This window comes from Eretmochelys imbricata, chromosome 1, assembly GCF_965152235.1.
Source record: "Eretmochelys imbricata isolate rEreImb1 chromosome 1, rEreImb1.hap1, whole genome shotgun sequence".
Taxonomy (NCBI): Eukaryota; Metazoa; Chordata; order Testudines; family Cheloniidae; genus Eretmochelys; species Eretmochelys imbricata.
Window position 1 is genome coordinate 18237265 of NC_135572.1, and position 13319 is coordinate 18250583.

Sequence of the window (13319 nt, forward strand, 5' to 3'; positions counted from 1 at the left end):
GGAGACATATGGTGACAGTGAGCTGAGCGGGCTCCATGCTTGCCGAGGTATGGCGTCTGCACAGGTAACTCAGGAAAAAAGGCGCAAAACGATTGTCTGCCCTTGCTTTCATGGAGGGAGGGAGGGAACGAGGGCCTGACGATATGTACCCAGAACCACCCGCGACAATGTTTTAGCCCCATCAGGCATTGGGATCTCAACCCAGAATTCCAATGGGCAGCGGAGACTGCGGGAACTGTGGGATAGCTACCCACAATGCAACACTCCGGAAGTCGACTCTAGCCTCGGTACTGTGGAAGCACTCCGCTGAGTTAATGCACTTAATGCACTTAGAGCATTTTCTGTGGGGACACACACACTCGAATATATAAAACCGATTTCTAAAAAAACGACTTCTATAAATTCGACCTAATTTCATAGTGTAGACATACCCTAAAAGCAAATGTGTCACAGTAATGGTAACACCATGCAGTTCTATCACACTCAGTCTTCAAAGCACTGTACAGACATGCAATTAAGCCTCATAGCACTCCTGGCTCCCATCCTGTCCTTGCGTCGCACCCCCTTAATAACAATCTTACATTAAAAAATATCAGCTCTCAACAATGTTTATTCATTATAGTCCTAACTTTTGTTCCTCCCATGAGGATTTTAACCCCTTAGTTAAGCAAGATTCATTGCTTTGACAATTTAACGTGCGATATAAATAATACTAAGAAATGGTAGGGTCTAAAATCTCCAATGAAAAGTCTCGCTCCCAAACTCCCTCCATTAAATTTACCACAAGATTATTTGGTACAAAAATTCTCTCCCTCTCTCCCCAATGTCATCACAAGCAGTCATATGCAGACCCATTATACATACAAACACTCCAGCGCAGACAGGTCCATGTGAGTCAGCCATGGAGCTACAAAAGACAGGAGTGAGGAAACCTCGGGAAAGGAATAACGTCTTTGATATTGTCCACTCCCAAGATGCACTGCAGGTAGCGCTCAAACCCCATTCCGAAGCCTCCATGAGGGGCCGATCCAAACTGCCGGAGATCTAGATACCTGCAATTTAAATAGTTACGTTCACAACATGGTTATGCTCAGATAATGAAAGCGATTCTTTCCATTTAGAATTTTTCCTTCATCTTAATTACTTTGCTTGACCCAGACTCTTGCAACATCGAAAGTATCTGTAGTTAGAAATGGAAGACATCTAATTAGCTCATTTAGTCCTTCCCCCACTGATGCTGAATTTTGCCCTACAGGGATTCTTTAATTTTCCACCCAGTCCCATTTTAAATGTCCTAAGTGATGGGGTTGCCAAAACGTGCCCTGGCACACTATTCCGTTGCCTAACAGGGCTTGGCATTAAAGGTATGTCTTCACCGTAGAGTTAACTCGGGCACTTCCTCAGGTGTTGCCCCTCGTTCCCCTCCTCTCCCTTCACACACACACAAAACCCTCTCACATCTGGGGTTGGTAATGTTTTAAACCCAGGCTAGCTGGCCCAGCTCCGAGTACAGGTTAGAGCTTTTGCACAGGCTGTTAACACACCCGCTTTGCAGTGAGGATGCAGGCTAAAACACTGAAGCGCCGGCAGATGTCTAATGCCTTCCCACAATTCTCCCCATGTGCCCGGAAGGACAGACAAGTTCTCCCAAAATTCACTAGGAAAAAATCATACAGCAGCTCAGTGTACTACAGCACAAACAACCCTGGAATATATCCCCAGAAACCGCAGCAACACACACAGACACACACACAGGATACAACAACTTGGGTTTGGGTAGGGCTTTGCAAGTGGCTGCTCACACCTGCACTAGGCTAACCTACGCATTCAGACCTGGGCGCTGATCTAGAGCCCATTAAAGTTAATGGAAAGCTCCCACTGCCTTCAATGGGCTTTGGATCAGGCACTTAACCCATTTCTGATGACTGCTATAGGAGCAGCTCTTTCCCTGTCAGCGCATCACCAGCGGTGGAGTTGAGACATTTTCAATACTGCACTGACAAGAGAAAAGGCAGGTTGTGGCAGATGCACGGAAAATTTCCTTTATGCTGGAAAATGCTCCTGGAGGATCTCTTTATTCAACAAGCTGCACGCTGCACATTTTCCACCATGAAAGAGCCACAGACTAGCCCAGCATCCTGCCTCTTGCAGTGGCTCACACATGAAGCTTAAGAGGCAAGTGAACTGCTCCCCCTGCACCTGGCTGATTGCACAATGTAATTCCATGAAGGGAAATATTTTTCCATGACCCCAGCTGGCAATCAGTTTATGCCCTGCAGCTGAAGAGTTGATAGCCTGTGTAACCTTTGAATCTTGCTAAACTATGTACTGCAATAACATCCCAGGGTGGTGAATTCCAGAAGTTTATTATATACCAAGTTCAAAAAGCATTTCCTTTCATCCATTTCAAACATGTATCCTTTTATCTTTGTCACATGCCCTGTTGCTGTATTACAAGGCACAGCGAAAAGGAGCACCCTCTTCACTACCATTCTCGGTAGGATGTATTTCTACCTTTTCTGTCTCCTTTCCAAACAACATAATCCATTCCTTTTAATCCCCTCATTACACTGAAATCTCCTTGCCCTCTGCTGGTTAAAGAAGTGAGCCTGAAAGAACAGAGAAGGAGGACTTGTGGCACCTTAGAGACTAACAAATTTATTTGAGCATAAGCTTTCGTGAGCTACAGCTCACTTCATCGGATGCATGAGGTGGAAAATACAGTGGGAAGATTTATATACATAGAGAACATGAAACAATGGGTGTTACCATACACACTGTAAGGAGAGTGATCAGGTAAGGTGAGCTATTACCAGCAGGAGAGCTGGGGGGGGGGACGGACGACCTCTTGTAGTGATAATCAAGATGGGCCATTTCCAGCTGTTGACAAGAACGGCGGGGGCGGGGGGGGGAAGAGGAGGAATAAACATGGGGAAATAGTTTTACTTTGTGTAATGACCCATCCACTCCCAGTCTCTATTCAAGCCTAAGTTAATTGTATCCAGTTTGCAAATTAATTCCAATTCAGCAGTCTCTCCTTGGAGTCTGTTTTTGAAATATTTTTGTTGAAGTATTGCCACTTTTAGGCCTGTAATCGAGTGACCAGAGAGATTGAAGTGCTCTCCGACTGGTTTTTGAATGTTATAATTCTTGACGTCTGATTTGTGTCCATTTATTCTTTTACGTAGACTGTCCAGTTTGGCCAATGTACATGGCAGAGGGGCATTGCTTGCACATGATGGCATATATCACATTGGTAGATGCGCAGGTGAATAAGCCTCTGATAGTGTGGCTGATGTGATTAGGCCCTGTGATGGTGTCCCCGAATAGATATGTGGACACAGTTGGCAATGGGCTTTGTTGCAAGGATAGGTTCCTGGGTTAGTGGTTCTGTTGTGTGGTGTGTGGTTGCTGGTGAGTATTTGCTGCAGGTTGGGGGGCTGCCTGTAAGCAAGGACTGGCCTGTCTCCCAAGATCTGTGAGAGTGATGGGTCGTCCTTCAGGATAGGTTGTAGATCCTTGATGACGAGCTGGAGAGGTTTTAGTTGGGGGCTGAAGGTGACGGCTAGTGGCGTTCTGTTATTTTCTTTGTTGGGCCTGTCCTGTAGTAGGTGACTTCTGGCTAATCTTCTGGCACTGTCCATCTGCTGAACTGAAATTAATTTGCAAACTGGATACAATTAACTTAGGCTTGAATAGAGACTGGGAGTAGATGGTCATTTACATAAATAGTAAAACTATTTCCCCATGTTTGTCCCCCCTCACCACTGTTCCTCAGACGTTCTTGTCAACTGCTGGAAATGGCCCACCTTGATCATCACTACAAAAGGTCCCCCTCTGCTCTCCTGCTGGTAATGGATCACCTTAAGTGATCACTCTCTCGTTACAGTGTGTATGGTAACACCAATTGTTTCATGTTCTCTATGTATATAAATCTCCCCACTGTATTTTTCACTGAATGCATCCGATGAAGTGAGCTGTAGTTCACGAAAGCTTATGCTCAAATAAATTGGTTAGTCTCTACGGTGCCACAAGTCCCCCTTTTCTTTTTGCGGATACAGACTAACACGGCTGCTACTCTGAAACCTGAAAGAACAGAGGTGTCTGGGCACCCCACGCACCTGAACATTCAAGGTGGGGAAATGCTTTGTAAAACTGAAAGACGTGCTAGTGAAATTACAACAATCCCAAAGAAATCTTGCTTTGTTGACTGATCCAACGCTCCACGAGGGACGAGAGCAGAAAGAAAAAGATTTTGCTCACATCTGGGAAGAAACTGATTTTCTTCCCATTGGAAAAGGCCTTGAACCTTTGGGTTGATCAATGCTGACCTCAAACAACCTCAGTTTTGCATCTCAAAGTTTCTCTCGGTTTCCTATGCTGTTCAGGACCCTACAGGGTGAAATACACATGCAGGAGGCCAGACTGGACGATCAGAGTGGTGGTCCCCTTCTGGCCTTACGTATTTTAAATTGAATATTTCAGTTAATATCCAGGCTCTGTTGCTACGTACTGATGGTAGGTATAATATCTGCTTCTGTTCCACACAGGACATGCTGTGTTGGAGAGGCAGTCGGATCAAAACTTAGCTCCATGAACCAAAGACAAAGGCTTGAATCAGCACTCCCTGGAGTCAATGGAAAAGTGCCCCTTGACTTCAATCGGCCAGTTCTGACACTGACTTACTGCGTGCAATTATGGGCAGGTCAGTTCCCCATCGATGAAATAAGGAAGACATGATTTCCCCGCCTCAGAGGGGGATTGTGAGTTTAACATTTGCACTGTGGCTCAAAGAGGAGATGCGGCCTATCAGTGCTGCTATTACCCATTGGTTGGAAATGCTAGAACAGATGAAGCTCACCCGCTGCCAGTGAGCACTGCTGTATCTCAGGTTACCTCTGCTGCCCTGCTCCCCACTGTATAATAAAGGAGGGGAGTGGGAGTGAGGAGCCAGTGGGTTGCAAAGGTAGAAAGAAGTTAAAATGACATGGCTTTAGATTGTTTTTACTTCTAATGGCATTACATTCTTTCCTTATTCTGTTGCCACAGAGGGTCACCTCTATCCTATTCAGCATATTGATAGAAAGATCATACTTGCCATTGAGGCTCAGAGGAGTATATTACAACATGGAGATGCCCAGCTTGGCTAGCCCTCCTCCAGTCAAAAAGGGAATGAATTCCAATGGGACAGAACAGACTCCATCTCCAAAGAGCAGATCACATGTACCCATCTGCTCTGTCGCTATCCCACTGAGCGAATGCTAGAAAATCCAGATCCCTGGGCAGAGATGCCAATGGGACAAGTGTGAAGCTACTTTCAACATTTATGTCCACGATGAAAGTCAGAATGAGGAAGTGAGTCCAATATCTAGAGAGTATCTGCGCTGCTACGTGCAGTGTGGGTGGGCACGGTACAAGAACTAGCAGCTCGGGGACAAAGTGTTCCTGTTATTATTATGGTAGCGTCTAAAGGCCCCCATTGTGCTAGGCGCTGTACAAATACACAGCGAGAGACAGTCCTTGCCCCAACAAGTTTACAATCTAAACAGGCAAGATAGACAAAGGGTGGGAGGGGAAACAAAGACACGGCAGAGCCAGAAAACTCAGATCTCCTGATTCCCCCCAGAGTCCAGTGTCCTAGAAACTAGACCACTCTGCCCCTCTGATGCTTATACCGAAATCTGATAACCAGTAGCATTAAAATGAGGTGACCGAGTTCCTTGCAAGTTACAGTGTGAAAGAAAGGACAGTGGAAATAATCTCAATAACTGCACAAACCAATGCTGAACGTCCCTCTCCAATGCCAATCAAAAGGAAAATCTACAACACACACACACAATGTATCTAACTGAAAGATCAAGATGGGTTCAGGAACTTTACTGTATTTTCTTATTAAAGCCCACTCGTCAGCTGAATAAATGATGGGCTAGGAACACTGTCCGTTTCAGATCACTGATTCTCTCCTTCCACCCTCCTCTCCCAGCGGTACAATGGGTCCATTAGAGGCAAGCCACTCCTTAAATAACACACTGAGGAGCGGCCAGATTGTGATTTCCAAGGTCCCACAATGCTCAGTGGGAGGAAGAGGCAAACAAAGATACTCTGTTCTATGCAGGATCTCAGAAAAGGAGCATTTTAAAGCATTTCCTGTGCAAATGTTAGTCAATATCTTACTTTAAAAATCACATAGAAGTTTCAACTACGCTCCAATGAGCTAGTGTGTCGAATTTGGAGACTAAATTCAATCATTAAAATGTAAAGAAAGCAAGTTCCGTCCTGCTGGAATTGTCAGTCTCAGTGCAACTGCAACTCGGGGATTCGCCACTGATCCCGCTGTAATACTGATGGATAATTAGGAGCAGATACAGCGAAGCAGATCAGCTCAATAACTGCCTGCTCTTTGGGTGGACTTTAGAGATCAGGGGTTGGAGCACTTTTGTGCACTCCTATCCAGGGATTTCCAGCGCACAAGCCCCTGCGGAATCCAGGTACCAAACGAGAAGCTATCACTCTGTTGAGCTGCAAGTGCTACGACAGTGTCAATGGATCCCTATGCTGTGTCCTGAGGGCACATTTTTCCTGATGGGAGGTACGGTTGATGGGAGGGTGGAGGGTGGGGACAGAATAGAAAGTGCCTCCAGAACGTGATGGAAACCCCATGCACCAACACAGACAGGCTGTTGACAATGACTCCTTGTGCTTCCCCAAGGAAAGTTAGAAAGATATGGCACAGCCTTCGTACTACTGTTGATAGCCATTACATAAATAGCCTGCCACAATCTCCCAGCATGAATCTTCATAGAGCTATTGTTTAAAATCCAGCCAAACAGCAGAACCCTATTTATGCACAATCAGGTTGAATGCTGCAGGGCTTAAGGTGACCTCCTATGGGAAATAGTAAGAAGTTACCCTCCACTCTCCAGACACACTACAGCTGTGTGCAATTAAACTAGGTGCCACATTCCTCAGAAGCACCAGGCACTTCTGAGAGCAGGAGAGCAGCCTAATTGGATCAATCATCTGATGTACTATGACAACTCCTGTGTTCCTGTGATTTGTCTCAATCACTATTCTCAGCTCTATGGGTGCAACGAGTAAGCAAGAGACCGGCTACAGCTATTGAACTTGAGCACCCTCCATGTCCTGAGCCCGTGGCAGCTTTCTGACAACACGTGCAGTGCAGATGAGCTGCTCTCGGCCTGCATTCTTACCTACGGATGTGGAGGATTCTCCCTCACTCGCAATCTTTAAGTCATGACTGGATGTCTCCAAAAGATGTCTCTCACACGGACGCTGAAGGGGCTAATATGGGCCCGAGAGGCCAATTAACAGTACCAGGCTGCACCTGGATGAGAAGCCAGCCTTAACTGGGCAGGAGAAAGATGGTTAGTATAAAGAGAGAACGTCTCTAGCAGAAAGGGGCTGACGCCCAGCAGCGGCGGTCATTTTTTCAGACTCAGTTTCAGGCCTTATGGCAATAAGAAAGGGCCTCTCCGAACGCAGAAGTGATTTAATCAATCAAATTATATTTCCAGTGACAGAGTTAATACTGATGGGGAAACATGTAGCTTAGCCTGAATCCCAGTGCATATTGGGGTAAAGAGGGACTGAAAAGGTGGGACAAAGCAGCCAAAAGCACTGTAAGAAATGGAAGGATTGACATAGAAATACCGTGAATAAATGGGAATTCTAAAGTGTAGTACAGAAAAATTTCAAAGAAGGATGGCAAAATCTTTGGATCAACGAAAGAAGAGGTAGAAGATATTTTGAACCGTGCCGTGGAGTTGAGAACAACAACATATTTCAGGGCTTGAATAGGAAAAATCAAGTGATTTTGTTTAGAGTACTGACTGGTCACTGTGATTTAAACAAAACTCTTTTGAAAAAACAAACAAACAAAGATGGAGTATGTGCATTCTGTAGGGTAAAAGAAACAAACTGATCACCTTTTATGGGTATGTCAGAGCTTTGATTAAAAAAAGGGCAAAGCTTTTTGAGGAATTTAAACAACTTAAGGTAACAAAAGTTATATCATGTTACTCAGAAAAATATCAGGGAAATGGGGTCATAGCAGAAAGGCACCTGATGGACGCAGAGCAGAGTGAAAGGATATCAGCGGCTGAGTATTTAGCAATTATAGTTGGCGGCTATAGACTATTCAGTTAAGTCTGCTTCACCATGGAGAGAAAGAGAGGAAAAAAGAGTCTGCCATACCTCTCTGGGAATAGAGAGGCAGTGAGGGGTAAGCCCTGGGATCCTAGCTAGATGAGGGGAAGGCTGGGAAGGAAAGCTGGATTGCACGGGAAGGGAACACCCCTGGGCAGCAGGCCCTAAGAGAAGGGCAGGTCTGAGTAAGCAATTTGAAAGAGGGTTTAAGCCCTGAAAGAGGGGCACGGCTAGGAAAGCTGGCAATGGAAGAAGGCCCAGACTAAGGGAAAAGATCAATAGAAGGACCTGCAGGAAGGAGCTGGTACCCTGAGACTGTTCCTGGAGGGAGAGGGCAGCTGGGGAGAAAGAGACTTTCTAAAGCAGGCCTGGGAGAAGACAGGCTCCAGGGCAGAATGAGTGTCAGTGGTTTGGGAGGAGCTGAGCTTCCAGAGAAAGCCCTGGGAAGCAGCTCTCTGTGACAGAGTGAGGAGAAACTCTGCAGAGCCGGGGGTATACTGACTACTGATTTGGGGAAGCACAGAAGAGTTTTTGTCCCTTTGAGCTGGGACATTATTACCCCGGAAGGGTCGGACTAAATCATGACCTGGCTGAAGGGTGGAATGATGGGCAAAGAGACTACTGCAGCATTGGAGCGACAATCAGGGGGCAGCACTCAGTGAGCAGAGAGCCACTGTGCCATGCCTGGCCACTAGGAGGTGCTCCTGCAGTGAGTGAATTCCTCCACAATATGCCATAGTTCCAAAAGAATTTACGGACTTGACACCAAAATTACTGGGTGAAATTCTATGTCTTGTGCTAAGCAGTAAGTCAGACTAGCTCATCATCATGGTCCTTCTGGCCTACAAATCCATGAAAGATGGGAAGAAGTTTCATTTGCCCTGCCTACACATTGCTGACGTAGAGGCTTGTGGTACCTTGTGCTGTGCTATTCCCAAGCAATTTCAGGATGCAGGAGGGAATCCTGCATTCATTACAGCTTCTTAATCCAAGTTATCAGTTTAAAAAGCATTCTTCTCCCTAACGGCTATTCTAGCTACCCAAGTACTTTTTGATAAACTCTCTGACGTTTGAAACACTTTGCAACATTACTCCTCTACCAGATAATTAACAGATACATCCTAAGCATTATTATGATAATACAAATAATTCATAATTTTTCAAAAGGGACACAGTCTGGACAGTCACTTTAATAGGAGAAAACTCAGGGAGCCCATTTTTCCCTTCTTAAATTCAAGGACTGTTCTATTCTATTTCTTTAGGAGGACAACTGTAATTACTTCAACTACTACCCTGCCAATTGCAAGTGGAGTTTTTCATGTGGCCACTAAAGATCAAAAATAGCTTGTGGTTTTTGTGCTCTATTTATCTCATACAACAGCACCTGGGATTTTTCAGTAACGTTCTGGGTTTTTTGCATACAGTTTAAGGATTTCATATTAAAAATTGTTGATGAGCAGCAAGTTAATCCATTTTGTGCAATAATGAAAGGTATGAAAGAGTCAACTCTGGCTGCAACTAAAGAAGTCGGAGGATAAACTTTAAGTAACATAAGGTTAAACTTTGTTCAGGTGAGATGGCCATTTCATTGTTACTGGTTGCAACTCACTGAGGGCCTCAGTGAAAAAGCTTCTTCCATAACAGTAGTAAGAGAACAGATACTGTTTGTAGACCAAGCTATAGACTTACCATTGGTAGGCATCTGCAAGTCCTAATCTGTGGAATAAACAAACTCTTGTCAATAAATCAGCAGAGCAGATCCGTATGAGCTGTGTGATCTGTTAACAGTTTGGTGCATGGAAATACACAGAGAAAGAAAAGGGAAGATATTACTAATTAATAGGGCTGTCAAGTGATTAAAAAAATTAATTGTGATTAATCACGCTGTTAAATAACAATAGAATACCATTTACTTTAAATATTTTTGGATGTTTACTACATTTTCAAACATATTAATTTCAACTACAGCACAGAATACAAAGTGTACAGTGCTCAGTTTATTTATTACAAATATTTGCACTGTAAAAAACAATTGTATTTTGCAATTCACCTCATACAAGTACTGTAGTGCAATCTCTTTATCATGAAAGTTGAACTTACAAATGTAGAATTATGTAAAAAAATAAAACAACGTAAAACTTCAGAGTCTGCAAGGCTACTCAGTCCTACTTCTTGTTCAGCCAATCACGAAGACAAACAAGGTTGCTTACAATTTATAGGAGTTAATGCTGCCTGCTTCTTGTTTACAATGTCACCTGAAAGTGAGAACAGGCATTCGCATGGCCCTGTTCATAGATTCATAGATATTTAGATCAGAAGGGACCATTATGACCATCTAGTCTGACCTCCTGCACAACGCAGGCCACAGAATTTCACCCACTACTCCTGCAAAAAACCTCACACCTATATCTGTGCTATTGAAGTCCTCAAATCATAGTTTAAAGACTTCAAGGAGCAGAGAATCCTCCAGCAAGTGACCTGTGCCCCATGCTACAGAGGAAGGTGAAAAACCTCCACGGCCTCTTCCAATCTGCCCTGGAGGAAAATTCCTTCCCGACCCCAAATATGGCGATCAGCTAAACCCTGAGCATATGGGCAAGATTCATCAGCCAGATACTACAGAAAATTCTTTCCTTGGTAACTCAGATCCCACCCCATCTAATATCCCAGCACAGGCATTTGGCCTATTTACCATGAATATTTAATTACCAAAACCATGTTATCCCATCATACCATCTCCTCCATAAACTTATCGAGTTTAATCTTAAAGCCAGATAGATCTTCTGCCCCCACCGCTTCCCTTGGAAGGCTATTCCAAAACTTCACTCCTCTGATGGTTAGACACCGTCGTCTAATTTTTACTCTAAATTTCCTGGTGGCCAGTTTATATCCATTTGTTCTTGTGTCCACATTGGTACCGAGCTTAAATAATTCCTCTCCCTCTCCTGTATTTATCCCTCTGATATATTTATAGAGAGCAATCATATCTCCCTTCAACCTTCTTTTAGTTAGGCTAAACAAGCCAAGCTCCTTGAGTCTCCTTTCATAAGACAAGTTTTCCATTCCTCGGATCATCCTAGTAGCCCTTCTCTGTACCTGTTCCAGTTTGAATTCATCCTTCTTGAACATGGGAGACCAGAACTGCACACAGTATTCCAGGTGAGGTCTCACCAGTGCCTTGTATAACGGTACTAGAACCTCCTCATCCCTACTGGAAATACCTCTCCTGATGCATCCCAAGACCGCATTAGCTTTTTTCACGGCCATATCACATTGGCAGCTCATAGTCATCCTATGATCAACCAATACTCCAAGGTCCTTCTCCTCCTCCGTTACTTCTAATTGATGTGTCCCTAGCTTATAACTAAAATTCTTGTTATTAATCCCTAAATGCATGACCTTACACTTCTCACTATTAAATTTCAGCCTATTACTATTACTCCAGTTTACAAGGTCATCCAAATCCTCCTGTAGGATATCCCTGTCCTTCTCTAAATTGGCAATACCTCCCAGCTTTGTATCATCCGCAAACTGTATTAGCACTCTCCCACTTTTTGTGCCAAGGTCAGTAATAAAAAGATTAAATAAGATTGATCCCAAAACCGATCCTTGAGGAACTCCACTGGTAACCTCCCTCCAGCCTGACAGTTCACCTTTCAGTAGGACTCCTTGTAGTCTCTCCTTTAACCAATTCCTTATCCACCTTTCAATTTTCCTATTAATCCCCATCTTATCCAATTTAACTAATAAGTCCCCATGTGGCACGGTATCAAATGCCTTACTGAAATCTAGGTAAATTAGATCCACTGTGTTTCCTTTGTCTAAAAAATCTGTTACTTTCTCAAAGAAGGAGATCAGGGTGGTTTGGCACGATCTACCTTTTGTAAAACCATGTTCTATTTTGTCCCATTTACCATTGACTTCAATGTCCTTAACTACTTTCTCCTTCAAAATTTTTTCCAAGACCTTGCATACTACAGATGTCAAACTAACAGGCCTATAATTACCCGGATCACATTTTTTCCCTTTCTTAAAAATAGGAACTATGTTAGCAATTCTCCAATCATACGGTACAACCCCTGAGTTTACAAATTCATTAAAAATTCTTGCTAATGGGCTTGTAATTTCATGTGCCAATTCCTTTAATATTCTTGGATGAAGATTATCTGGGACCCCCGATTTAGTCCCATTAAGCTGTTTGAGTTTCGCTTCTACCTCAAATATGGTAATGTCTACCTCCATATCCTCATTCCCATTGGTCATGCTACCATTATCCCTAAGATCCTCTTTAGTCTTATTAAAGACTTAAGCAAAGTATTTGTTTACATATTGGGCCATGCCTAGATTATCCTTGACCTCCACTCCATCCTCAGTGTTTAGCGGTCCCACTTCTTCTTTCTTTGTTTTCTTCTTATTTATATGGCTTTAGAACCTTTTACTATTGGTTTTAATTCCCTTTGCAAGGTCCAACTCTACTTGACTTTTAGCTTGTCTCACTTTATCCCTACATGTTCTGACCTCAATAAGGTAGCTTTCCTTGCTGATCCCTCCCTTCTTCCACTCCTTGTGTGCTTTCTGCTTTTTCTTCTGGTGTTTTTCTTCTTCTTCTTTTTCTAGCTGGTGTTGCAAGATATTTAGTTACCAGGTGTGCTAAAGATTCATATGTCCCTTCATGTTTCAACCACCATTCCAGAGAACATGCTTCCATGCTGATGACAGGTTCTGCTTGATAATGATCCAATGCAGTGCGGACTGACACATGTTCATTTTCATCATCTGAATCAGATGCCACCAGTTTTTCTTTTTTGGTGGTTTGGGTTCTGTAGTTTCTGCATCAATGTTTTGCTCTTTTTAGACTACTAAAAGCATGCTCCACATCTTGCCTCTCTCAGATTTTGGATGGCACTTCAGATTCTTAAAGCTTGAGTCGAGTGCTGTAGCTATTTTTAGAAATCTCACATCGGTACTTTCTTTGCGTTTTGTCAAACCTGCTGTGAAAGTGTTCTTAAAACGAACATGTGCTGGGTCATCATCTGAGACTGCTATGACATGAAATATATGGCAGAATGCAGGTAAAACAGAGCAGGAGACATACAATTCTCCCCACAAGGAGTACAGTCACAAATTTAATTGACAATTTTTTTTTTTTTTAA

The 13319-nt window shown here is 43.5% G+C and overlaps 1 protein-coding gene across 5 annotated transcripts in view; it reads right to left on the bottom strand.

The window, feature by feature from the left end:
- Window positions 1-13319, bottom strand: part of NARS2 (asparaginyl-tRNA synthetase 2, mitochondrial) — a 90882-nt gene that overhangs the window by 11558 nt on the left and 66005 nt on the right. For 3 of the 5 annotated variants that reach the window (XM_077807513.1, XM_077807485.1, XM_077807506.1), the window contains 2 exons: window positions 9856-9882; window positions 593-1052 (listed from right to left, as the gene is read on the bottom strand). In XM_077807513.1, coding sequence (XP_077663639.1) covers window positions 908-1052; window positions 9856-9882 — 172 coding nt within the window. In that variant the 3' untranslated portion in view covers window positions 593-907. Of the gene's footprint in view, window positions 1-592; window positions 1053-9855; window positions 9883-13319 lie in introns of those variants that run through there. The other 2 variants (XM_077807494.1, XR_013344833.1) reach the window with 2 other exon arrangements.